Raw genomic sequence first — 25,416 nt, forward strand, 5'->3', positions numbered from 1 at the left:
AAAACTATGAAAATAATATATTTTAACACTCATCTCAAGTTAAGTGATATCGTACTTGTGGCCGATGCTAGTGTTGTGTAACTGGCATGTAAAAAGCACCCTTCAAATGTTGGACAATATGCTGTGCTTCAGAAGACCTGTCAAGCCAAATGAGATCATAATCATGGCCAATGCCAGTGCCACATCAATGGCACATAAAAATCACCCACTACACTCTTGGAATGGTTGGTGTTAGGAAGGGCATCCAGCCACAGAAACCATGCCAAATCAGATTAGAACCTGGTGCAGCTCCCGGTTTACCAGTCTTCAAACCATCCAATCCATGCCAGCATGGAAAGTGGAAATTAAATGATGATGATGATTAGATTACAACATTTATGACAAAAGAGCAATAAAATCATTTGAGATCGACACATTGTTGTCAGATAAATGTACAAATGGAGGAAAATCAGTGCACTGTTTCCATCCAGAGCTAACTTAACAAGGACAAACATATACACACACGTACATATATATATATATATATATATACACACATATATACGACGGGCTTCTTTCAGTTTCCATCTACCAAATCCACTCACAAGGCTTTGGTTGGCTCAAGGCTATAGTAGAAGACACTTGCCCAAGGTGCCACGCAGTGGAACTGAACCCAGAACCATGTGGTTCATAAGCAAGCTACTTACCACACAGCCACTCCTATGCCTATAAAAAATTTCATCAAAAAGTAGCCATTTTTCTGAAAATTAAGACAGAACAAAACCGACTCATGTAAATTTTCTGAAACTCCTCTTCCCTCCCACAGAAAATGTTTTCACAACAAATTCCGATATTATTAGAATGTACATCATCAGCAACTTATTTGTAGAAAATTTCCTTTAAAAAAAAAATCAATTTTTCTGGAAGTTAGGAGGAAACAAAGTCAGAAGAGGATTGTGCTTGTGTAGATATGCCAAAAAAGGTCTGTACATAAAAGTTAGGAGTGATTTCAGCAGACGTTAACATTAGTGGCATAACTACAGATGGGTACCCCACTCCCCGATGTTGTTGCCTCATAACTTACAGACAAATGGATACTTCTTAACGAAATTTTCAACAAGTACCGCTTAAATGCTGTAACTTCAGTATATAGGGATTTATGGGAAAGAATTTTTCCAAGGGGGTGTGGGGAGGAGTTTCGGAAAATTCACACAACCCGACTTTTTTCCCTCATAACTTTCAGGAAAATGGATATCTTTTTATGAAAGTTTATGCAAATACCTTTCAAACTGCATATATTACGATTATAAAGAAATTTGTAGGAAAAATGTTTTTCCGAAGGGATGAGGGAGAGAAGTTTCGGATCAAGACCACATAAGTTGGAATTTATAACCGTAAGCTATGCCGTTTAAAAGGTATCTGTATCAACTTTCATTAAAAATACCCATTTTCCTGAAAGTTATGAAGGTAAAAAAATTTTTTCGAAAGCCCTCGGTAAAAATTCTCTGCAACGAATCCCTATATACTCTGAATTTACAGCATCTAAGCGGCATTTGTTGAAAATTTCATTAAAAAATATCTATTTTCTAGAAGTTATGAAGAGAATTAATGCATTCGAGCTTTGGTGTTGGAGAAGACTTTTGCGGATTCCATGGACAGCAAGGCTCACCAATGGAGAAGTTCTTAAGCAGATAAGGCCGAAAATGTCGCTATAAGCTGGGATCACCAAGCGTAGATTGGCATATTTCGGTCATATTATGTGGAGAGAATCCCTGGAGAAGGACATCATGCTCGGAATGGTCAGTGGCAAGAGAGGAAGAAGCCGACCAAGAACCCGCTGGCTTGCCACCAAGAGTGATACCGGAATAGACATGGCCAATCTGAAAGAAGCGGCCCAGGATAGAACTGACTGGAGGACACTGATCCAACGAGTGATCGTGAGTCGACTTCGACTGAGCGGATAGAGAGAGAGAGAGGAAGTTGTGAGGCAACAAATGAGGGATGGGGTACACATCTGTAGTTATGCCAAATTAGTTATCTTTTCGTTACAGACTTTGTTTTTGTAATTAATTATAGTAAGTATATGATAGAATTGATTAGGTACTTTTATCGAGTTCGTAAAGATGTTTTAAACTGTTAAAACTCAGTTCTGCCGGAATTTTATTTCTTGGGGTGGTTTTTTCAGGGTGATTTCTTGATAGTTTGTTCAGAGTGATTTCCCTTGAATCTATTCAACTTCCGGCGGTAAAACTAAAATTTCCCACATGTGAAAGTCAAAAACAATGTCAATAATGAACTCCTTCTTTCTTCCTCGCTTATTAAGCCCAAAACTCGGCACTTTGATTCGTTTTAATCCCACCGTCTCACTTCGCCCTATTTTAACACAATCTTTACGCCCTCATGCATGTATTTTCGTGCAACCCCTTTCGTGTTTGACGCCAAAACGTTCGTCATCTCAACAAGGTTTGTTTTCCCGGGGACACCAACAGACAAGGTGGAAACCGGCACCACCTTACAGAAGAAAGAGTTCTCAGGAAAAGATGGATCCAAGGATCATTTACATGGTTTACGCTTCCATAACCATTGGTGCTTTACTTCTCGGCACTATTCTGTTTTCTCGTCTGAAACTTATTTACAAAAAATATATTCATGATATTCACACTTATTACGATGCACCTTTCGGTCGACGACAGAAACTGATACAATACAAAGGGGTTGTCCTACCCGCAATGTTAGAAAACGATTTACCTAAGATTCGAGACTTTGACGTTAGACCAGACGATGTGTGGGTGGTGTCTTGGCCACGGTCAGGTAAGTCGGTTCCAGTCAGGTAATTAACGTAAGTTTTCGTGGTGTAGTTTGCCCACACTATCGATTTCTAGAAAGATGACTTCGGCAATCTTCCGTATTATGCACATATAATGGTGGATAAGAAAGTTGGGGAAAAAAACCGCCTTCAGAAATATCAGTTTCAAATTTTGGGGGAGGGGTAAGTCGATTATATCGACCCCAGTGGTTAAACATTGTGGTTGCTCACACACATACACGCTGATACACTGTATATATTGTTGTTCAGTACCTCTCATCAGATATCTATATAATCTTTTTTGGTGAACCATCGGTATATGTACCGGTGTAAGTACCGGATACATCATCATCATCATCGTTTAACGTCCGCTTTCCATGCTAGCATGGGTTGGACGGTTCAACTGGGGTCTGGCAAGCCCGAAGACTACACCAGGCCAGTCAGATCTGGCAGTGTTTCTACAGCTGGATGTCCTTCCTAACGCCAACCACTCCGAGAGTGTAGTGGGTGATTTTATGTGCCACCGACACAGGTGCCAGACGAGGCTGGCAGACGGCCACGCTCGGATATGGTGTTTTCGGTGTTTTTCTTATGTGCCACCGACACAGGTGCCAGACGAGGCTGAAGAAAGTGTTTTTTTTATATATATGGGGGAGAAAGGGTTTCTGTAATCTTCAGAAATGTAAACAAAGTCACGTGTGTACCTATACCGAAGCATCGCCTCTTTTTTTTTTAACAGCTCGCTAATAAGAACAACTTACTCGTGAAATAGTATGAATTCAGCTTGTTAAAGCTGTTGTGGAAATAACAATAGATTACCTGAAGTGTAATAGAGAGGATTTTTCTGGAGTTGATATCCACAGAACACTTCAAGCAGAATTAAATCCATTGATGCCATGCAAGAAAAGTGCCTGTATCAGCACCACGTAAAAAAAAACAACAATGTTGGCTTCACATATAAAGCATCTGTGCCGGCACCACATGAAGGTAAGCAGTCTACTCTGTAAAGTGGTTGGTGTTAAGAAGGGCATCTAACCGTTGAAACCATGCCAAAACAAACAACTGGGACCTGGTACCAGTGGCACGTAAAAAGCACCCACTACACTCCCGGAGTAGTTGGCATTAGAAAAGACATCCAGCTGTAGAAACCTTGCCAAATCAGATTGGAGCCTGGTGCAGCCTTCTGGCTTGCCAGTCCTCAGTCAAACCATCCAACCCATGCCAGACGTGATGGTACTATCTAATATTCTCATTAAAATAGAATACCAATTAAATACTGATTGCAGGCCTTGTATGTAAATAGTGAGCTAGCAGAATCATTAAAGTGATACTCTTTTACTTGTTTCAGTCATTTGACTGCAGCCATGCTGGAGCACCGCCTTTAATCGAGCAACTCGACCCCAGGACTTATTCTTTTGTAAGCCCAGTACTTATTCTATCGGTCTCTTTTGCCGAACCGCTAAGAAACAGGGACATAAACACACCAGCATCGGTTGTCAAGCAATGCTAGGGAGACAATCACAAACACACACACGCATATATATATATACATATATACGATGGGCTTCTTTCAGTTTCTGTCTACCAAGGCTTTGGTCGGCCTGAGGCTATAGCAGAAGACACTTGCCCAAGGTGCCACACAGTGGGAATGAACCCGGAACCATGTGGTTGGTAAACAAGCTACTTACCACACAGCCACTCCTCCTCCTGATGGTCGTATTTCTTCCAAATCTTAACTCTATGAGTTCAAATCCCATTGTAGTTGACTTAACCTGTCATCCTTTCAGGGTCAATAAACTAAAGCATCAGTTTTGTGTTAGTATCTTGTCCCTTCACCTCAGAATTGCTGTCCTTGTGCCAAAATCAGAAACATTATCATCATTAAGATAATTATAGCAGAAACATTATAGCATTTGAAAAATGTGTTGCATTTCTTGCAGCTTGTTACATTCTGGGTTCATATTCTGCTATTGCCTTTCATGCTTCGGGGTCGATGAAATAAGTACCAGTGGAAAACTGAGGTCAATGTAATCAACAAGCACCCTCCCTCAAAATTTCAGAATTACTATTATTAAGGTAGTGAGCTGAAAGAATCATTAGCATGCCAGGCAAAATGCTTAGTGGCATTTCATCAATTTTTTTACCTCCTTAATTATTGACCTTTCAACAAGGTCATCTTTACTTTTCATTCTGTCTTGGTCAATAAAATAAATACTAGTTGAGTACTGAGGTCAATGTAATTGACTACCCTACACCTTAACAAAATTCCATACCTTATACCTCCACTGAGGTCGACTTTGTCTTTCATCCTTTTAGGGTTGACGTAATCAACTTATACCCTTCCCCCAAATTTCAGGCCTTGAACCTATAATAGAAAGAATTATTATTATTGTGTAAGGCAGCAAGCTGGCAGAATCATTAGCACACCAGGTGAAGTGCTTAGTGGCATTTCATCCGTCGCTATGTTCTGAGTTCAAATTCCACTGAGGTTGACTTTGCCTTTAATCCTTTCAGGGTTGATAAAATAAGCACCAATCAAGTACTGGGGTCGAGGTAATTGACTAACCCCTCCCACAAATTTCGGGCTTTGTGCCAATAGTAAGAAGGATTATAATAATAATAATAATAATTATTATTATTATTATTAAGGCTGCGAGCTGGCAGAATCATTAGCATGCCGGGTAAAATACTTAGTGGAAATTTGTGTCTTTACGGTCTGAGTTCGAATTCTGCCAAGGTCATTTTCGCCTTACTTCCTTTCAGGATCAACAAGATATTGAGCGCTGGGGTTGATGTTATCAACTTATGCCCCCCCCTAACTTACTGGCCTTGTGCTAAAATTTGAAACCATTATTATTATTAATATTATTATTATTAAAATATATGTGTGTAATGGTTTGTCTTTTCCAGGAACTACGTGGGTTCAAGAAATTGTTTACCTCATCCATTCAGATCTTGACATTTCACAAGAAGAAGAGAAAAACATTGAACAACGATTCCATTTTCTTGAAAATATTTATCCTGGACTACCTGCCATAGCTGCTAAGGAATCACCTCGACTGATCAAAAGCCATTTGCCCTTTCAACTCCTTCCAGAACAGCTTTCAACAGTCAAACCAAAAGTAAATGTCCTTTTTCTGTTTTGTTATTATTATATCTAAGGCGGCGAGCTGGCATGCCGGGCGAAATGTTACATTCTGAGTTCAAATTCCGCCGAGGTCAACTTTGCCTTTCATCCTCTCGGAGTCGATAAATTAAGTACCAGTTACGCACTGGGGTCAATGTAATCAACTTAATCCTTTTGTCTGTCCTTGTTTGCCCCCTCTATGTTTAGCCCCTTGTGGCCAATAAAGAAATAGGAATTGTTAGCACGCCAGGCAAAATGCTAAGCAGCATTTTGTCTATCTCTATGTTCTGAGTTCAAACTCTGCCGAAGTCGACTTGAGTTTATATTGAGTACTATTATCATTTTTATTAGAGGTGCAGGTATGGCTCTGTGGTATGAAGTTTGCTTCCCAATCACATGGTTCCAGGTTCAGTCCTACTGCATGGCACCTTGGGCAAATCTCTTCTAATATAGCTTCTGGCCAACCAAAACCTTGTGAGTGGATTTGGTAGACAGAAACCAAAAGAAGCCCATTGTATATATATGTGTCTGTGTTTGTCCCCCACCAACCAGTGTTGGTTTGTTTATGTCCCCATAACTTAGTGGTTAAGCAAAAGATACCAATTGAATAAGTACCAAGCTTGAAAAAAAAAAGAAAAATAAGTACTTTGGTTGATTAGTTGCCTTTCACCCTTTTAGGGTCAATGAAATAAGTACCAGTCATGCTCAAGGGCCAATAAGTACCAGTCATGCTCAACTAGCCTTCTAACCCAAATTTCCTTGTCATTGCTTCTGTGAGGCCCAACATTCAAAGGTCGTGCTTCAACACCACATCCCATGTCTTTCTGGGTCTCCCTCTTCCACAGGTTCCTTTCACTGTTAGGGAGTGACACTTCTTCACACAGCTCTCCTCATCCATATGCAGCACATAACCATACTAGCGCAGTCGTCTCTCTTGCACACCTCATCCAATGCTTCTTATATCTAACATTTCTCTGAGGGCGCTTACACTCTGTTGTGTGTGCACACTGACATTACACATCCAGTGGATCATACTAGTTTCATTTCTTTCAAGCCTTCATATTTCCTCAACAGTCATGGCCCATGTTTCACTACCGTGTAGCATGGCAGTTTGCACACATGCATCATACAGTCTACCTTTCACTCTGAGCAAGAGGCCCTTTGTCACCAGCAGAGGTAGGAGCTTTCTGAACTTTGCCCAGGCTATTCTTATTCTAGTGGCAACACTCTCAGAGCATCCACCCCCACTACAGACCTGGTCACCTAGGTAGCGGAAGCTATCAACCACTTCTAGTTTCTTCCCCTGGCATGTGATGGAATCTGTTTTCTGTGCATCTTCGGTGTTTATTGCCCCTGTGCATCTGCCGCACACAAAAACTATCTTCCCGGTTAACCTTCCTTTGATGTTGCTGCACCTCTTATGTGTCCATAGCTTGCATTGAGTACATCTTATGGTGTTTCTACCTACACCTTTTCTATAGATTGAGCAGGTCCATCTACCTGAAGGGGTTTGTGATTTGTTCACCTTCCTACTTACTTAATTGCTTTATCTACCAGGGTGCTATCAATTTGGGTAGCTGGTCCTCTCCTCCTCCCATTCATTCTCCACATTCAGCAGCCTTTCATAATGGCATATCTGTGCCTCTTTCTTTGTAGAATCATTAAAAGCAAGTGCACCATCATCCATGTGGACACATTTCTCCCCTGTAACATCACAATTTTCTCTCACACACTGTCTAGCAATCCGAAATACTTCAGTTCTTTGGTCCTCATGTCGCTGAACATTGGTAAACTTCTTTTCTGCTTCTCCCTTGGCTATATATACCTGTCTCCCAGCCTCCCTTCTGGCTATTTGGTACAGTTCCCTGCTGCCCTTACTCTTCCAAGTTTTCCAGGACTGTTTCTCTGCTCTAATGGCCTTGTCTGCTGTATTGTTCTACCACCATGTTACCCTAGGTTTGTTTAATCTAAAGGAGACAATAGAATCATCACAGTAAAAAGAAAAAAAAGATTCTGTAAGAAATAATGTGATGTGCCAGGGTTATATTATTCTGCAGAGCAAGCATGGGTAAGCTTTCTCAAGACATGACTCATCATCAGACAGGCAGTACTACCCCAAAAAATTCAAAGTAATTTTTTTTCTTAGATATGCTATGTGAGTTTTGTGATAAGAAATTTGCTTCCCAACCACATGATTCCGGGTTCAGTGCCATTGTGTAGCACCTTTGGCAAGTCTCTTTTATTGCAGTCTCAGGCTGGCCAAAGGCTCGTGAGTAGAAGACATGTGTAGGCTTAAAAGAAATGAAGCTAGTATGCTCCACTTGATGTGTAATGTCAGTGTGCATACACGAGAGAGTGTAAGCACCCTGAGAGAAAAGTTGGACATAAGAAGCATCAGACATGGTGTGCAAGAGAGATGACTGTGCTAGTATGGTCATGTGATGCATATGGATGAGGAGAGCTGTGTGAAGAAGTGCCACACCCTAATTGGGGGGAACCTATGGAAGAGGTAGACCTATAGCTACTGGAAGGTGGTAAAGCATGACTTTTGAATGTTGGGCCTCACAGAGACAATGGCAAGTGACTGAGACCTTTGGAGATGTGCCGTGCTAGAGAAGACCCAGCAAGCCTAGTGAGATGGTAGTTGTGGCCAGTGCCAGTGTTACCTGACTGGACTGTTTAAAAAAAACACCTTTTAATCGTTGGGCGATATGCTGTGCTTGTGAAGATGTCGAACCAAATGAAATCATAGTCGTGGCCGATGACAGTGCTGCCTGACTGGCACCCATGCTGGTGGCACATAAAAAGCACCATTCCACCATTCGAGTGTGGCCGATGCCAGTGCTGCCTGATTACCACCTGTGCCAGTGGCATGTAAAATGCACCATTCGAGTGTGACTGATGCAGTGCTGCCTGACTGGCACCTGTGTCAGTGGCATTTAAAAGCACCATTTGTTTGTGTCCAATGCCAGTGGCACCTGTGCTGGCAGCATGTAAAATACACCATTCGAGTGTGGCTGTTGCTAGTGTGCCTGACTGGCTCCTGTGCTGGTGGCACATAAAAGTACCCACTACACTCTCGGAGTGGTTGGCGTTAGGAAGGGCATCTAGCTGTAGAAACCTTGTCAAATCAGATTGAGCCCTGGTGCAGCCTCCCATCTTGCCAGTTCTCAATCAAACTACCCAGCATGGAAAACAGATGTTAAACGACAATGATGATGATGGTGGGCTTCTTTCAGTTTCCCTATGCCAAATCCACTTGCAAAGCTTTGGTCAGCCCTAAGTTATAGTAGAAGAAACTTGCCCAATATATCATGCCGTGGAACTGAATCCTGAATCATATAGCTAGGTCACAAAACGCAACCTTGTGATTCATAAAAGCACTTGTATTTATATCATCGACAGCTGAGAACCATCTGCTATAGCTACCAGAACTGCAAGATCGCATGATTTCACGCATGATTTTACATTAGTTCCTCAACAGACACTGAAATTCTATACATCATTGTTGTGAGATTCTGCTGTTATGTTGCGACAGGCTACAGCGCATCTGCCTCTGAGGAGCTCTGGCAGGGCAAAATCATGTGATCTTCAGCAGCTGTAGCAGACATTTCTCACCTGTCATTGATGTGAATACGAGTGCTTTTTATGCACCATGTGTCCATTTGAGAAATCCTCTTAAGGTAAATAACACAGTATTCTATGTTCTTATACAACATCTATGTTAAGTTGGAGATAAAGATATATATATATCATCATCATTGTTTAGCGTCCCCTTTCTATGATGGCATGGGTTGGACGGTTTGGAGCTGGCTAGCAGGGAGCTGTCCAGATTGCAGCTGTCTGTTGAGGCATGGTTTCTATGGTTGGATGCCTTTTCTAATGCCAACCGCTTAAGAGAGTGTGTGTGTTTATGTAGCACTGACATGGGTACATTAATACAGTACCTCAAAGACATACATACATACCTGTATGTATGCAAGACAGCAGTGTTACTTAACTTGATGCATCTTATCATCGTTTAATGTCTGCTTTCCATGCTAGCATGGGTTGGACGGTTCAACTGGGGTCTGGGAAGCCAGAAGGCTGCACCAGGCTCCAATCTGATCTGGCAGAGTTGCTACAGCTGGATGCCCTTCCTGACGCCAACCACTCCGAGAGTGTAGTGGGTGCTTTTACGTGCCACCAGCACGAGGGCCAGTCAGGCGGTACTGTCAACAGCCACACTCAAATGGTGCTTTTTATGTGCCACCTGCACAGGAGCCAGTCCAGCAGCACTGGCAACGACCTCGCTCAGCAAACCGCCACATCTCCTGGCCCCTTGTCATTTCCTCAGTGAGGCCCAGCATTTGAAAATCCTTCCTCACTACTTCATCCCACGTCTTCCACGGTCTACCCCTTCATCAGGTTTCCTCCACAATTAGAGCTAGGCACTTCTTTATACAGCTGTACTGATCCATATATTTACATCATCATAATTGTCATTATTTAATGTCTGATTTTCATGCTGGCATGAGCTGCATGGTTTGTCTTGCCAGCTCTTGTTGAAGCATCCAACCCATGCCAGCATGGAAAACAGACATTAAATGATGATGATGATGATATATATCATATATATTCACACACATGAAGTAAACAACTTGGTACATCAAAACTTGCTGCATTTAGTTCCAAATGGGTTGTCTTTCTTTATATCAAGGACAACTTGCATTTTGTTCCTTAATATATATATATTATTTCACTTGTTACACTCATTTCACTGTGGTCATGTTGGAGCACCACCTCTGCGTGTGTGTGTGTGTATACATACGTACATACATATATATATAATTAGGGCTGATGCTAGTTATAACATAGAGAATTCTGCTATTTTCTGTAACTAAAATTCTTGTTGCATTTGTTTCTTGCAAACAGTTATAGTTCTTAAAAATGCTGATAATTTACATATGGAGTAGTTAAAACTGCTGGTAATTATGATGGTGGTGATTATGGTATTTCTTCTTCAGATAATTTATGTTGTTAGAAATCCAAAGGATATACTAATTTCATACTACAACTTCCTAAAAATGTTGACACCTTTGAAATTTGTTGGAACATTTGAAGAATTCTGCGATAGGTTTACCAAAGATAAAGGTGAGTATAACTCAGTATCTAAACATGTTTTATTTTTATTGCCCATCACTGCATCAGATACATCAGAAAAACCCCCTAAGGTTTTTCAACATTAGTTAAAACAAAAATACAGTTGTATCCATCTATCTTCTACACCTGCTATTCTGGGAGGGGTTTGAGGTAGAGCCATCAGGTACCTCCCCTTTAAGGTCTTATCAGATGCCATTAGACTTGCTGGCTGGATTCCTAAACACAACTTACTGAGACATTGGATATCATCTTACCCTCTCACTCTTGGTCTACTTCTAAATTTCTTGCCAGTTGGCTCAGCTTAAAGAATTGGTCTTGCAGTTTTTTCTAGCAATATTTGGTGGAATTGTGGTTTGAGTACCCCATATAACCCCACATAACTTTTTTACTTTGGGGAATTTTCAGAAAATTTCTGTGAATTTGTGTTCTATACACAGGAATTCATATGATTGTACAAAAAGGGAAAAAAAATTTTTGTGTGTGATTTACGAGCAATTAGCTGTTGTTTTTAGCTTGTCTTACAACCACCTAATATCTTCCTCGTTTCTTTGATACTCTGAAATGTATTGATGTTTTTCAATATTCTTCTCCCCATAAACACATTTAATGGAATGATGGTGCACCCAAGGGTGATCCATTGCTGAATTTAAGCAAGAAATTTAGACCATCCATATTTTAAACACTGATTTTTTTTCTTTTAATTTGAAAATGAGTGAAAATTTTTGGATTTATGGAGGAATGGGGTCTTAAAAATTTTTTTAAATAAAAAATTTTTTTCATAATTGTATAAATTCCAGTGTGTAAAAGACATATTCACAAAAGTTTTCTAAAAATTTCAAAAAATTAATATGTTATGAGAGGCTCTATGGGGTTCTTAACCCAGAATTCCACCCAACATTGTTATCAGTGAACTAGAGCTGTTACTTCTCAATGTGGAAAAATAGCAGCTCGACTTAGAGAGATTCCATGATCTCTAAGGTATGCTCATAACTGTAATAATTCAAAATCTGCTGAAACTTAAAATTTATTTAGTATTGAATGTATCTATAAATGTTTTATCATTCTTACCATCATCATCATCATCACCAGCAGTTTCTGCCTCTCCATATCCAAATTATTAAAGTCTTCGGAGCCATATTTATAAGGAAAAAATAGATGTAAAAAGTTTTTAGTTACAGAAAATAATACAATTTTCTAGTTCCTGACTACAACATCCTGTCACAAACCACCTTTATTTCACAACATTTTTATTATACCTTCACAGATCACCCTTAGAATTCCCTACCTTATAGCAGTAATACCACCCTTATTAGAAACTTCTATAAAACTTGAACTAACAAGGGAGTTTCTATGCAATCACTCAACTTGCTAAAAATAACAGCTTCATCTCTCTTAGATCACACCCATAAAATCTTTAAAATATAGGAAAACCACATTAGAGTGGTTGGCATTAGGAAGGGCATCCAGCTGTAGAAACTCTGCCAAATCAAGATTGGAGCCTGGTGCAGCCATCTGGATCGCCAGCCCTCAGTCAGAATCGTCCAACCCATGCTAGCATGGAAAGCAGATGTTAAACGATGATGATGATGGTGATGATTCCAGGGTAGAAAAAGAGAGCTGTGAAGTTGAAATGGTCTTTGATAATAGGGCTGCTCAGTCAGGACCAGCATGGAGCTAAGCAAATATTCTTATAACTTTGAAGAAACAGCCCCTATAAAAATCCTTATAATTAATGAACCTTTCTATGAATCAAACATTTCTACAGTGGTTGCTGTTGTGTATTCCTCAACAGCAGAGTTTGCTCCGGTCAAACAGGCTGTGGTGTGGAGATAACTTGTCAAATACTTTTATGTATTCTACAGATTCAGTACATCTGATTGTCCATGTCTTTGTCTTAATGACAAACACCTTCCAAATTTTGATGTGTTGTCATTTATTGTGTGGTACTCAGGGAAGTAGTTTGAGCTGTATGTTATATTTCCCAGCAGTGTCCTATTTGACATGCACATAGCTTAGTGGTTAGGGCCATTGGCTCACAATCGTAAGCTCCTGAGTTCAATACCTGCTGGTGCATTGTATCCTTGAGCAAGACATTTTATTTCATATTGCTCCAATCTAATCAGCTGATAAAAATTAATAGTACCTGTAATTCAAAGGGCCAACCTTGTTACATTCTGTTTCTTGCTGAATTTTCCTGAGAACTGCATTAACCCTTTCATTACCAACCTGGCCGAAACCGGCTCTGGCTCTGAGTACAAATGTCTTGTTTCCATAAGTTTTGAATTAAAATCTTCCACCAAACCTTAGTCACAATTTGTGTTGCTAATACTAGCTGAATGACAACTAAGTTATTTTACTAAATTCTTTGTTATATTTAAAGTTATTGAAAGAAACACAGAGCATCTCAAAATAAATACAGTAACAAAAGGGTTAAGGTTATATGTGTTTACGGAGTGCTTAGCCACTTACACGTTAATTTCCAGAGCAGGCTATTCCATTGATCAGCTCAACTGAAACACTTGTCATTGTAACTGGCAGAGTGCCACTTTAAAGTAGCAGCTAAAATTGCCTTCAAACCATACCTTTACCATCTCAAGAGTCCTGTTTATTTCTGATTGCAGTGTATTATTCCCCATGGGGTAAACATGTGAGAACTGCTGTGGATTTGAACCAACAACATCATAACATCCTCATTGTTCAGTATGAAGATTTACATAAGGTAAGTTTTTTTTTTTTTTGCTTTTTTTTTATTTTTATGTAGTTCTTAATATTAGAAGAGGAAATCGAAATCAAACTCAATGACTGGCATCCGTGCTAGTGGAGCGCTAAGAGTACCATACGAGTGAGATCGTTGCCAGAGCAACAAGCTGGCCTCTGTGCCGATAGCACGTTAAAAACACCATTTGAGCGTGATTGTTACCTGCGTCGCCTTACTAGCACTTGTGCTGGAGGCACATGAAAAAAATATTACAGTTTACATGGGAGAATAGAAGAGTTATGAGGATGATAGGGGATTACACTGATGAATGAGGAAATTATATGGGTTAATGGATCTTATATGAGTGAATGAGGCTTATATGGGGGAAAAGGATACTTGAAAAAAAGAACGTTATATAGACTGATCCATTTGTGTCCATAAATTACCATAACAATTTGAAAAATTCAGAAAAAAGTGAAAAATAAGAATAATTTAGTAGAGTTTATTGAAAAATATAAGCAAACAAAGTTTTATTAGAAACATCAGAACACTTCTATATCGGTGCCATTGGTTGCATGCAACACATCTAGATAATGTTCAATTTCTGACCAGTTCTTTCAGGAGTGTAGATGCAGAATTGTTAGAGGGTCAGTCAAAATGCTTAGCGGCATTTCATTCGTCTTTATGTTCTGAGTTCCCGTTCTGCCAAGGTCGACTTTGCTTTTCATCCTTTCAAGGTCAATAAAATGTCTTTTTATCTTTCTCTTTCTTCCTTCTCTGGCTTTCGTATTTTTATTTCAAAATCATGAAGAGAATGGCTTGGACATGCATTCAAATCCTACATGCCAATTTGGGTATATTTTGAATGGATCAATAACCAATATACAGTAATGCATTGATATACAAGTTAATTTGTTCCCGGAGTCCGCTTGTAAGCGAAAATTCATAAAGCAGAGCAATAATTTCTCATAGTAGCAATGTTATAAATTGTAATTTGTTCCCAGAAAAATATTTTACATATAAAATTTGTAATACTCATAAATAAATGGCAATAAAGCAACAGTAGAATGTAAAGAATATTTTATGTAAAGTAAAAAGAATGTCAAAATCATTTATAATAAAAAAAAAATTATTATAATCATTTTATGAATCAATTTCACTCGCACTAGACTTGCACACACCATCACTTGCAGACTCAGTTGCTGATTCACAAGCACTCATAGACGGACTTGTAGATTTCTTTTTAAAAACAAGTCTAGAGTTGTTTGCTTTGAAGAAACGTTTTCTTGCTCTCTATAAATTTCTCAGTAACACGCAGAAGCATTTGTTATGGTAGTAGAAACTTTTGCACTTCGTTCAAAATCTAGATTTTGTGCTTGAAAAATAAAACTCGTAAACCTGGGGCCTTGTAAAGTAGGTCCTCATAAAGTAAGGTATTACTGTATCTTTTTAGTATGTTTGCATATCAAGTGGTGAGCTGGCAGAATAGTTAGCATGCCGGACAAAACACTTAGCAACATTTCATCCGTCTTTACATTCTCAGTTCAAATTCTGCTGAGATCAACTCTGCCTCTCATCCTTTCAGGGTCGATAAATTAAGTACCAATAATAAAAGTTTTGTTTGTTATTTGGCAGGACCTTGCTGGAAATGTGCAGCGTATTGCCAAATTTCTTGGTAAGGAGTTAACACCGGAACAACTGTTGACTATTTGCCATCGATGTCTGTTTAAGAATATGCGCCAGAATAAAAGTGTCAACTACTCGTGGTGGGACGGCTATGGGATCCGAGATCAAACCCAGACAGAATTTCTTCGGCGAGGTGAGTAGAAACATTGTCGTCTTCTCCATCATCATCACCACCATCACCACCACTACCACCATTACCACCACCATCATCAATAACATCATCATCATCAACAACAACATAGTTTACATGTCCACACTCTTGCAACTTTTACCTATCCCATGCATCATCTTGTCTCTCATCCTTCACCTGTTTTCTGTTGTATCCTTGTTTTGTTACTCTCCACCTTTACTGTACTGCCAGTCATCACCTCCTCTTACCCAACTTGTATTTACCACTGACTCCTCCACTCTTGTTCACCATTCACTACAATCTGCACTCCATTGTTCCCATATACCCTGTCAAAGGCCTTTCTTTGGGTTGACAAATAAGACAGTAGCTTACTTTTATCTAAATACTTCTATAGCTGTCTCACTGGGCAAAGAACATCAAAAGTACTTCTCTCTGGCACAAAACTGAACTGCATTTCATTTGGTCTATTTCTCTTCCTAAATAAATAACCTAAAGTTCTCTCTGTAACTATCATGATCTGGTCGCTCTTGTGTCCCCTTGTAACAGTTGGCTATGATGCTACTGTGCCAGTCATTGGGTATGGCACCTTCCTGTACAATCTAATTGACTCCTCTTTGACTCTATAGAAGATTCAGCTGTATCCTACCACATTTGATATTTGCTTTCTCTTTGTAGAATGGCTAATCACTCTGTTGGGTCCACACTGGGAAGACTCTCTTTCTCCTAAGCATTCTCCATGTGAATGTCTGTGTGCTTACATGTGGTTATTTCTACATGTCTGCACCAATCAGTGTACCAGCTGAAAACCCCTTTTATAGGCCCTGACCTCTAGAACTATCCAAGAACAGCCCTTTGTGCAGCATAGCTAATTGTAATATAGGGGCATGTGCTGTAACAACACATCGCTGCATCCACCATGTGTTGGTGATTCTCTACTACTCCTGACAGATGATGGCTTTGCACCACTCAGCTGACAACTCACCAACCTATAGGTCTGTTTGGGTAGTCGTTGCTGGTGAGGGTTTTATTGGGTTGGAGTACAAATCCTATATCGACCTCTTTTAGTCACCTTTCATGACATGCAGAGGAAATATTGGGTCTATTCTTTGGCGTGCTGGTTCCTCCACAGCACTAGAGCAACATAAAATGAAACGTGTTTTGCTCAAGAGCACAATATGCCACCCAGTCCAGGAATCGAACCCACAATCTGGCGATCATGAGTGCAACATACTAACAACCAGACCATGTGCCTTCACTAGGAACAGAAATCTATAATAATAAACACGAAAAAAATTCTGTCTGTCCGTCCATCCAGGTCCCCTGTATTTCAGTCTACATTTGCTCTCCAAAGACATATGATACTTTTTGAAACCAAGATGATCCTCGAATTGAAAATGCGCTTCATTAGGTTCTTGTACATCCAGCATTGGGATCAGATCTGGGCGAGGATTTGTTATATGCTAACAATTGAAAATTCAAATTTTAAAAGAACCCCAAAAATTTGTGAACTTACAAGTTTTTCATTTAAACTAAATTTAAAGTAATATCATTTATTGGTAGGGTACCAATAAATGATATTGCTCTCTTTAGTTCTGGGCCACAAGCCCAATTAGTCCTCTACAGAAGCTAGCTTAAAAGTCCACCCAGGGTGCAGCTTTTAACCCTTTCGTTACCAACCCAGCCAAAACTGGCTCTGGCTCTGAGTACAAATGTCTTATTTTCATAAGTTCTGAATTAAAATCTTCCACCAAACCTTAGTCACAATTTATGTTCCTAACACTAGCTGAATGATAACTAAGTTATTTTGCTAAATTCTTTGTTATAAAAAACTAAAAAAAAGAAAAAAAAACACCATCCGAGCGTGGCTGTTCACCAGCCTCGTCTGGCACCTGTGTCGGTGGCACATAAAATCACCCACTACACTCTCGGAGTGGTTGGCGTTAGGAAGGGCCTCCAGCTGTAGAAACACTGCCAGATCTGACTGGCCTGGTGCAGCCTTCTGGCTCCCCAGACCCCAGTTGAACCGTCCAACCCATGCTAGCATGGAAAGCGGACGTTAAATGATGATGATGATTATGATGATGATGATTTAAAGTAACTGAAAGAAACACAGAGCATCTCAAAATAAATACAGTAACGAAAGGGTTAAGCTACTAAGGAATAAAGAAGGACTATGATCTCTCCAGCCATCAATCTTCTCCATCAACTATTCCTGGGAGCTGTTGAGGTAGAGTCCTCAGGTATCTCCTCTCTAGGGTCCTATCTGATGCATCTGTTATAACACTTTCTTGCTGGATTCCCAAGTGTGACCAACTGAAGCTTTGGTTGTAATCCAACCATTCCATTCTTGGTCTCTTTGCAGTTCGTTCCTGTGACATTCTAATTACATGTCCATAGGACTGGAGCTGTGACAGCTCAGTGCAGAGACGTAGTGGCTTGATCTGTAGAAATTCCCTGATTGCTTAGCTATGCACCCTGTCAAGTAACATTACTCCAGAGACCCTTAAGAGGAACCCCATTTTGGCTGCCTGTTTCAGTCTTTACCCAACATTTCTGTGGATATGATGATGTCTGCTATATTATCGTAACTTGAAGAACGAAAGGGAAATGAAATAATAATGATTTCAAATTTTGGCATAAGGCAAGCGACTTCAGGTGAGGGGTAAATTGATTGCATTGACCCCAGTGGTCAACTGGTATTTACTTTAGCAACCCTGAAAGGATGAAAGGCAAAGTCGACCTCAGTGGAATTTGAACTCAGAACATAGTGAGTTGAAATGCTGCTAAAGATTCTACCAGCTTGCCACCTTAATAATAATAATAATTTTTTTTGCCTGCACATACGTGATGATAGGCATGAAAACCAAAATGAAAATAGTAACTCTTTTACTCTTTTACTTGTTTCAGTCATTTGACTGCGGCCATGCTGGAGCACCGCCTTTAGTCGAGCAAATCGACCCCGGGACTTATTCTTTGTAAGCCCAGTACTTATTCTATCGGTCTCTTTTGCCGAACCGCTAAGTGACGGGGACGTAAACACACCAGCATCGGTTGTCAAGTGATGTTGAGGGGGACAAACACAAACACGCACACACACATATACATATATACATATACGACAGGCTTCTTTCAGTTTCCGTCTACCAAATCCACTCACAAGGCATTGGTCGGCCCGGGGCTATAGCAGAAGACACTTGCCCAAGATGCCACGCAGTGGGACTGAACCCAGAACCATGTGGTTGGTTAGCAAGCTACTTACCACACAGCCACTCCTGCGCCTATGTAAGGTTTGCTTTTTATGCTAACTTCACCTCTTCTGAGATGAAATTCAAATGCTTGAGATGGTACATTACTGTGCCAGAACCTGCAATTCTAGCGTTCAATTCAGCCTCTTGCGTTCTATCAAGAACATAAGTATCCAAAATGAGGGTTCTTCCAAAGAAGTAACATTGTTCAACAGGGTGCATAAACCAGAGATCAGGGAATCTCTCCAAGTTTAGCTTTTACTTCTCTGCACTGGGAAAACATTGGGCATGTGATTAGAATGTTGCAAGAAGGAATCACAAGACAAATTCTTCAAGGCAAGCCAATCAGCAGGAGACCTCGGGGGTAGACCATGAATGAGACAGTTCGGTAATATCCATAGTCTCAGTTGGTTGGGCTTGGGATTCCAGTCAGAAAGCGTAATGATGGTTGCTTCTGAAAGGACCTTCTAGAGGAAGTGCCTGAAGACTCTACCCACACAGTCATCCCAGGAATTGTGGGCAGAGAAGATGGATGGATGAATATGATGTAACTTGAGTAAGATTTGGCTGTTATTTCTCACAGGTTGAGTGACTATGTAGTGTTTTTCCTGCCTTGCCTCATGATTGTTTCTTTTATATTTGCAGGTAAAGTCGGAGATTGGAAGCATTATTTGACACCATTTTTCAGTCGAAGAGTTGAGAAAATGGTGAAAGATAACTTAACAGATGTTAACCTAAATATTGAATATGAATTGACTGTTCCACCAACCGTGGAGTGACAAGATTATAAGTTAACTACACAAACATACACAATGTAAATATTTATTTAATTCTAACTCACAGATTAAAGAAATATATTGAATATTAACTGAAGATTATCTGTAAATTGTTCCTTTATCGTTTTTGACTTGTTAAGGTGCATGGCTCAGTAGTTAGGGTGTTGGACTTGTGATCATAAGATTGTGGTTTCAATTCCTGCACCGGGCAATGCATTGTGTCCTTGAGCAAAACACTTCATTTCATGTTGTTCCAGTTCATTCAGATGGTAAAACTGAATAATCCTGTGACAGACCGATATCCCTTCAAGGGAAGAATATATACACCAGAAAAACCAGGAAACCAGCCTTTTGATCCTTACCAAGTAAGTTAAGTTAATTTTTTTGGCTCAAAAAGCAAAAAGCAAGGCCATGTAGGGGGGACATGGAGTTATGTACAGGGAGGGTGTTCATGCAAAGAGTTCAGGCCATTTCTGGTCAAGAGAGACTTTGAACCGAGCGATTGTCGGCATCTTCACTATCTCGTCCGGCAGCTTATTCCACGGATCCGCAACCCGGACAGAGAAAGCCCCTCTCCTTCGATTGAGATGAAATCGTCGCAGATAGAGCTTTTCGGAGTGACCCCGCAGCCTACGCTCTGGAGCAGGAGTGAAGAACAGCTCTTTCGAGAGGTTACACTTTCCGCTTATGATGTTGTGAGCATCGTTTTATTCTAGAGAATAAAGTAATGTGGACTAACCATTGTTTACCACTGGTCTGATTTGCTGGCCATCTGCATAACCAGAATAAAGCAGGATATAATGAAAGATCTTGTTGAGAGTCAGTGGTAAGCATTGATGTTTCTTTGAAGTTTCTTGTCTCAGTTATTAAGCATATATAACTATTACTGCTGTATACTAATAGCAATGCACTTTGCAAAGACAACCTGAAGATTTGGTGCATCCTGAAATTCTGTAGTTGCCATATAGCTACCAATTCTAGTGTTGATTCTCAAATTTGTAATTCTTTTATGGTAAAACTGTTCTCAAGTTTGAAATAAGCATTCTTTGAGACTCTCGATCTTTTGATAGCAGCAGTCGACATCCTTACACCAATCGAAATCTTTGAGCCAAATGGCTCTCCTTAAACTTTCAATTTATAATTAAATCTCAAGAATTCAATTTCATTACAACACAAACCATTCCGAAGCCAAAATTTGGAACATACCAGTGAATCATGTCAATAGGTAATGCTTGTTGATCATTCCAGTGGATTGTTCTTGTGTTCTTTCCCCCACAGTGAGAATGATGAACTATTAAGTGTCAGGAGACAAAGTGAAAAGCGGAAGAGGCTGTGTGGTAAGAAGCTGCTTTCCAACCACAGGGTTTCAGGTTCAGTTCTACTGCATGACACCTCAGGCATATATATATATATATATATATATATATATACTTTTAGTCTTTTACTTGTTTCAGTCATTTGACTGTGGCCATGCTGGAGCACTGCTTTAAAGGGTTTTAGTTGAAGAAATTGACCCCAGGACTTAATCTTTGTAAGCCTAGTACTTATTCTATCAGTCTCTTTTGCTGAACCACTAAGTTATGGGGTATGTAAACAATATCAGTTGTCAAGCAATGATGTGGGGACAAACACAGACACACACGCACACATATGTACAGGTTGTAGTGAATAAAGTGTCATCTAAATTAGGAAAAAATGAAAATAACACTGACTGTTCATTTTAACAGATATATTTAACAAAATTACACAAAAATATCTTGAAATACTAAAGAGTAAATTTATTCAATTAAATCGCCATTGGCCTCAACCTCAGCCTCCAGATGACTTTGGAATCTCCCGTAACTCTTCTGGACAATCTTGTTGTTTAAGTTGGTGGATGATGCCATAATTCTTGCCTTCTGTTCATCTTTGGTGTTACAAGGAGTTTTGTTGGTCTTTTGCTCAACTGCACCCCACACATAATAACCAAGGGGGTTGCAGTCTAGGGAGTTAGGTGGCCAGATGTTAGGGGTGATTTGGTCACAGAAATTGTCCGACAGCTATGACTGAGTTCTCCTGTTTGTGTGGCATTGTGCAGAGTCCTGTTGCCAATCATAGGGTCTTCCAGCAATCACCCTCTTGACTCAGGGCAGCACTACCTCCTCCAGGCACTTGATGTAGGCCTCCATGTTGAGTCTAAGGCCATGTGGGAAGATGAATGGAGACATAACGTCATCACTAGTAATCGCTCCAAACACCATGATGTTGACTGGATGTTTGATTTTTATCACTCTCAGTACGTGTTCTGTCATCAGATTGACACCCAAACACTCTGAAATATTTGTATTGGAGCTTTCAGCACAAATGCCGAGCAGTACCACATGTTGTTTCCAAATTTCTGGTAGAGTGAAATATCATCATTGTTTTTCTCACAACTGACCCTACTTTACTGTGTAGTCAACGAAATTTTTAAAAATCAATGCACAAAATTAAAAATATAAAATGGCAGCAATTTACCCATTGCGCTCTGTGTGTATATATATATATATATATATATCGTGATGCATATTTGCCATTTGAATATGGCCAACCCCTAAGGGTGGGTGCTACTGTAGTTTGTAGCCCCAGGAAGATATCTCCTCCAGCTGGCTATAGACACACTATCTGTGCCCTATATATTTTCAATCACTTTTGGAATTACAACAATTGATGGCTTGTAGTTTTTAACTGCTCTTTCTAGCGAGTCAGACATCCTACTCTTCAGGTATCTCTTTTATGTTTGAATGTACACTGTATTATTCTCTGAATAATATATAGTCTCTTGACTAATTTTTTCTTTCTCGCTAGACCACTGGTAACTAAGAATTTTTCGATAAATATTATTGTTACCCTAAATTTTTAATTAATGATATATATATATAAACGAGAGGCTTCTTTCAGTTTCCGTTGTCTACCAAATCCACTCGCAAAGCTTTAATCAGCCTGAGGCTATAGTAGAAGAACCATGTGGTTGGGAAGCAAGCCTGTAATATATAATGTATACATGTGTGGGTAGGTGTGTGTCCTTGCCTTGATATCACATGATGGTTGTAAACAAATATCACCATCTTCCAAGTAGTGTCCAGTATTCTATAAAAACATTTCCAGTATTCTGTAAAAACATGTCTGGTCACAAGGAAATATTGGGCTACTCAGAAACAGGTGAGGGTTAGTGACAGGAAGGGCATCCAGCCATAGAAAATCCACCTTCACAAAGTCTGTTCAACTCATGCAAGTATGGAAAAGTGGACATTAAAACAATGATGATGATGATGAATACAATCACATTAAGTAATGTTAATTAAAATGTTATATTGCATTAATTGGCTGTCCAAATCATAAAGATTTAAATACTCTTGTGGACCATCAAACGCAACTTATGTTAAATTTCTGTATCAGGTCATGAGTCTTAATCCTTTCGAGATTGATAGGACACTCACATTTCATGTGTCTTTTGTGAAAACCTAACGGGAAATACACACAACAAAAAGACAATACATCAATTCACATTTGACATTTATAGCTTTGAAAGGCATCCAGGAAAAATGCTGTTCTCAGATCATCAATGTCAACATTAGAACCACAGAATGGAACATCAGAAATCTGTAAATGAAAGAAGCTGTTCTCTTTAGACTAGTGGTTCTTAACTGAGATCCACATGATCCGGGGGGGGGGGGTCCATATAAGATTTTGATACTCCTTACTCCTTTACTCCTTTACTTGTTTCAGTCATTTGACTGTGGCCATGCTGGAGCACCACCTTTAGTCGAGCAAATCGACCCCGGGACTTATTCTTTGTAAGCCCAGTACTTATTCTATCGGTCTCTTTTTGCCGAACCGCTAAGTGACGGGGACGTAAACACACCAGCATCGGCTGTCAAGCGATGGTGGGGAGAGGGACAAACACAGACACACAAACATATACACACACATACATATATATATATACATATATACGACAGGCTTCTTTCAGTTTCCATTGTCTACCAAATCCACTCGCAAAGCTTTAATCAGCCTGAGGCTACAGTAGAAGACACTTGCCCAAGGTGCCACGCAGTGGGACTGAACCCGGAACCATGTGGCTGGTAAGCAAGCTACTTACCACACAGCCACTCCTGATGTTGAAGTTTATGTGCAATAAAACTGGTTAAACTTCTAGAATACACAAAATATTTCAATAATTATTTTTATATACAATTCCTAATAATATTTAATTATAAAAATATAATAGGATTTTTTAAACGTATAAGTGCGGGCGTGACAGTGTGGTTAGAAGCTGGCTTCCCAACCACATGGTTCTGGGTTCAGTCCCACTGTGTGGCAACTTGGGCAAGTGTCTTCTACAACCTCAAGCTGACCAAAGTCTTGTGAGTGTGAGTGGATTTGGTTGACAGAAACTGAAAGAAGCCTGTCATGTATATATGTATGTGTGTGTATATGTATGTATATATATATATATATGTGTGTGTGTGTGTGTGTATATATATATATGTATACATATCTGTGTGTATGTTTGTGTTTGTCTCCCATTACAGCTTGACAACCAGCGCTGGTGTATTTACATCCCCTTAACTTAGCGGTTCAGCCAAAAGCGACCAATAGAATAAATACCAGGCTTGAAAAAAAAGTACTGGGGTCAGTTCATTTGACTATAAAATTCTCCAAGGTGGTGCCCCAGCATGACCACAGTCTGATGACCGAAACAAGTAAAAGATAAAAGATAAAGATCAAATGGTTATGGGGGTCCATTTGAGTGAAACAGGAATCAAGAGCTGGGTGGGGGTCATAGGTCAAGAAATGGTTGAGAAACACTGCTTTAGATAAAGAAAACCCACCCAAAACTACTGAAAAGAATTTCATAAACTGCATGTATTGATAATACTACTATACTATACTTCTGCTCATGCCACAAGACAAATAGGATATGTATTGAGTACTTTCCCTACTGTTTGTAAATTTACATGTATGTATGTGTGTGTGTGTATTGAGATATATATATGTAATATTCACACAAAAGCCGTTCGATTCACTTCAACATTTAAGTTTAATTTGTCAAAATATTTTCGTCGCTATAAGACCGCGACCTGTTCACTGACAAAAATCCGTGCTGCATCTCTGTAATGCAGCTCGGATTTTTGTCAGTGAACAGGTCGCGGTCTCAAAGCGACGAAAATATTTTGACAAATTAAACTTAAATGTTGAAGTGAATCGAACGGCTTTTGTGTGTTTCTTAAATGGCTTACAAACACCTTCCACGCTGCAATTGTTTTCCTTCCAAACACACGATCTCAGATCAAATCACTTGCTATGCAAGTACATTTCCGTAATATATAATATTCATATAGGTTAAAGTAAAAAAGAAAAGGCAAGCGAGACTTGACAAGGATATTTAATTTAGCTATATAATAAAAGGTTTGTGGAGGCACGTGGCTTAGTGGTTAGGGTGTCAGCATCATGATTGTAAGATTGTGGTTTCGATTCCTGGACCAGGCGATGCGTTGTGTTCTTGAGCAAAACACTTCATTTCACATTGCTCCAGTCCACTCTGCTGGCAAAAATGAGTAACGCTGCGATGGACTGGCGTCCCGTCCAGCTGGGGAACACATACGCCATTGAAACCGGGAAACCAGGCCTATGAGCCTGGCTAGGCTTTAAAAGGGCGCATTTATTATTTATATAATAAAAGGTTTAGATTATTATGTAGTTAAATTAAATGTCCTGATTGCCTTTTCTTTTCTACTTTAACCTAAACCTACCGACTCAAAGAGCTTCTGGCCCTTCTAGCTGCTTTGGATAAGGCAGTCACAAA

The 25,416-nt window shown here is 39.7% G+C and overlaps 2 protein-coding genes across 5 annotated transcripts in view; both read left to right on the plus strand.

The window, feature by feature from the left end:
- The window catches only part of LOC115223848 (PR domain zinc finger protein 4-like), a 58,090-nt gene extending 53,886 nt beyond the window's left edge, over positions 1-4,204 (plus strand). Inside the window, exon 14 of the transcript XR_005003719.1 lies at positions 3,931-4,204. The gene's annotated coding sequence lies outside the window, so the exon portion shown is untranslated. The remainder of the gene's footprint in view (positions 1-3,930) is intronic.
- LOC115223927 (sulfotransferase 4A1) overlaps positions 2,204-25,416 on the plus strand; it is a 28,310-nt gene continuing 5,097 nt past the window's right edge. For 2 of the 4 annotated variants that reach the window (XM_036513023.1, XM_036513024.1), the window contains exons 1-6: positions 2,204-2,790; positions 5,696-5,907; positions 10,919-11,045; positions 13,676-13,773; positions 15,388-15,571; positions 19,459-19,627. In XM_036513023.1, coding sequence (XP_036368916.1) covers positions 2,262-2,790; positions 5,696-5,907; positions 10,919-11,045; positions 13,676-13,773; positions 15,388-15,571; positions 19,459-19,592 — 1,284 coding nt within the window. In that variant the 5' untranslated portion in view covers positions 2,204-2,261 and the 3' untranslated portion in view covers positions 19,593-19,627. Of the gene's footprint in view, positions 2,791-5,695; positions 5,908-10,918; positions 11,046-13,675; positions 13,774-15,387; positions 15,572-19,458; positions 19,692-19,846; positions 19,955-25,416 lie in introns of those variants that run through there. The other 2 variants (XR_005003720.1, XM_029794661.2) reach the window with 2 other exon arrangements.

Source organism: Octopus sinensis, linkage group LG24, assembly GCF_006345805.1.
Source record: "Octopus sinensis linkage group LG24, ASM634580v1, whole genome shotgun sequence".
NCBI lineage: Eukaryota > Metazoa > Mollusca > Cephalopoda > Octopoda > Octopodidae > Octopus > Octopus sinensis.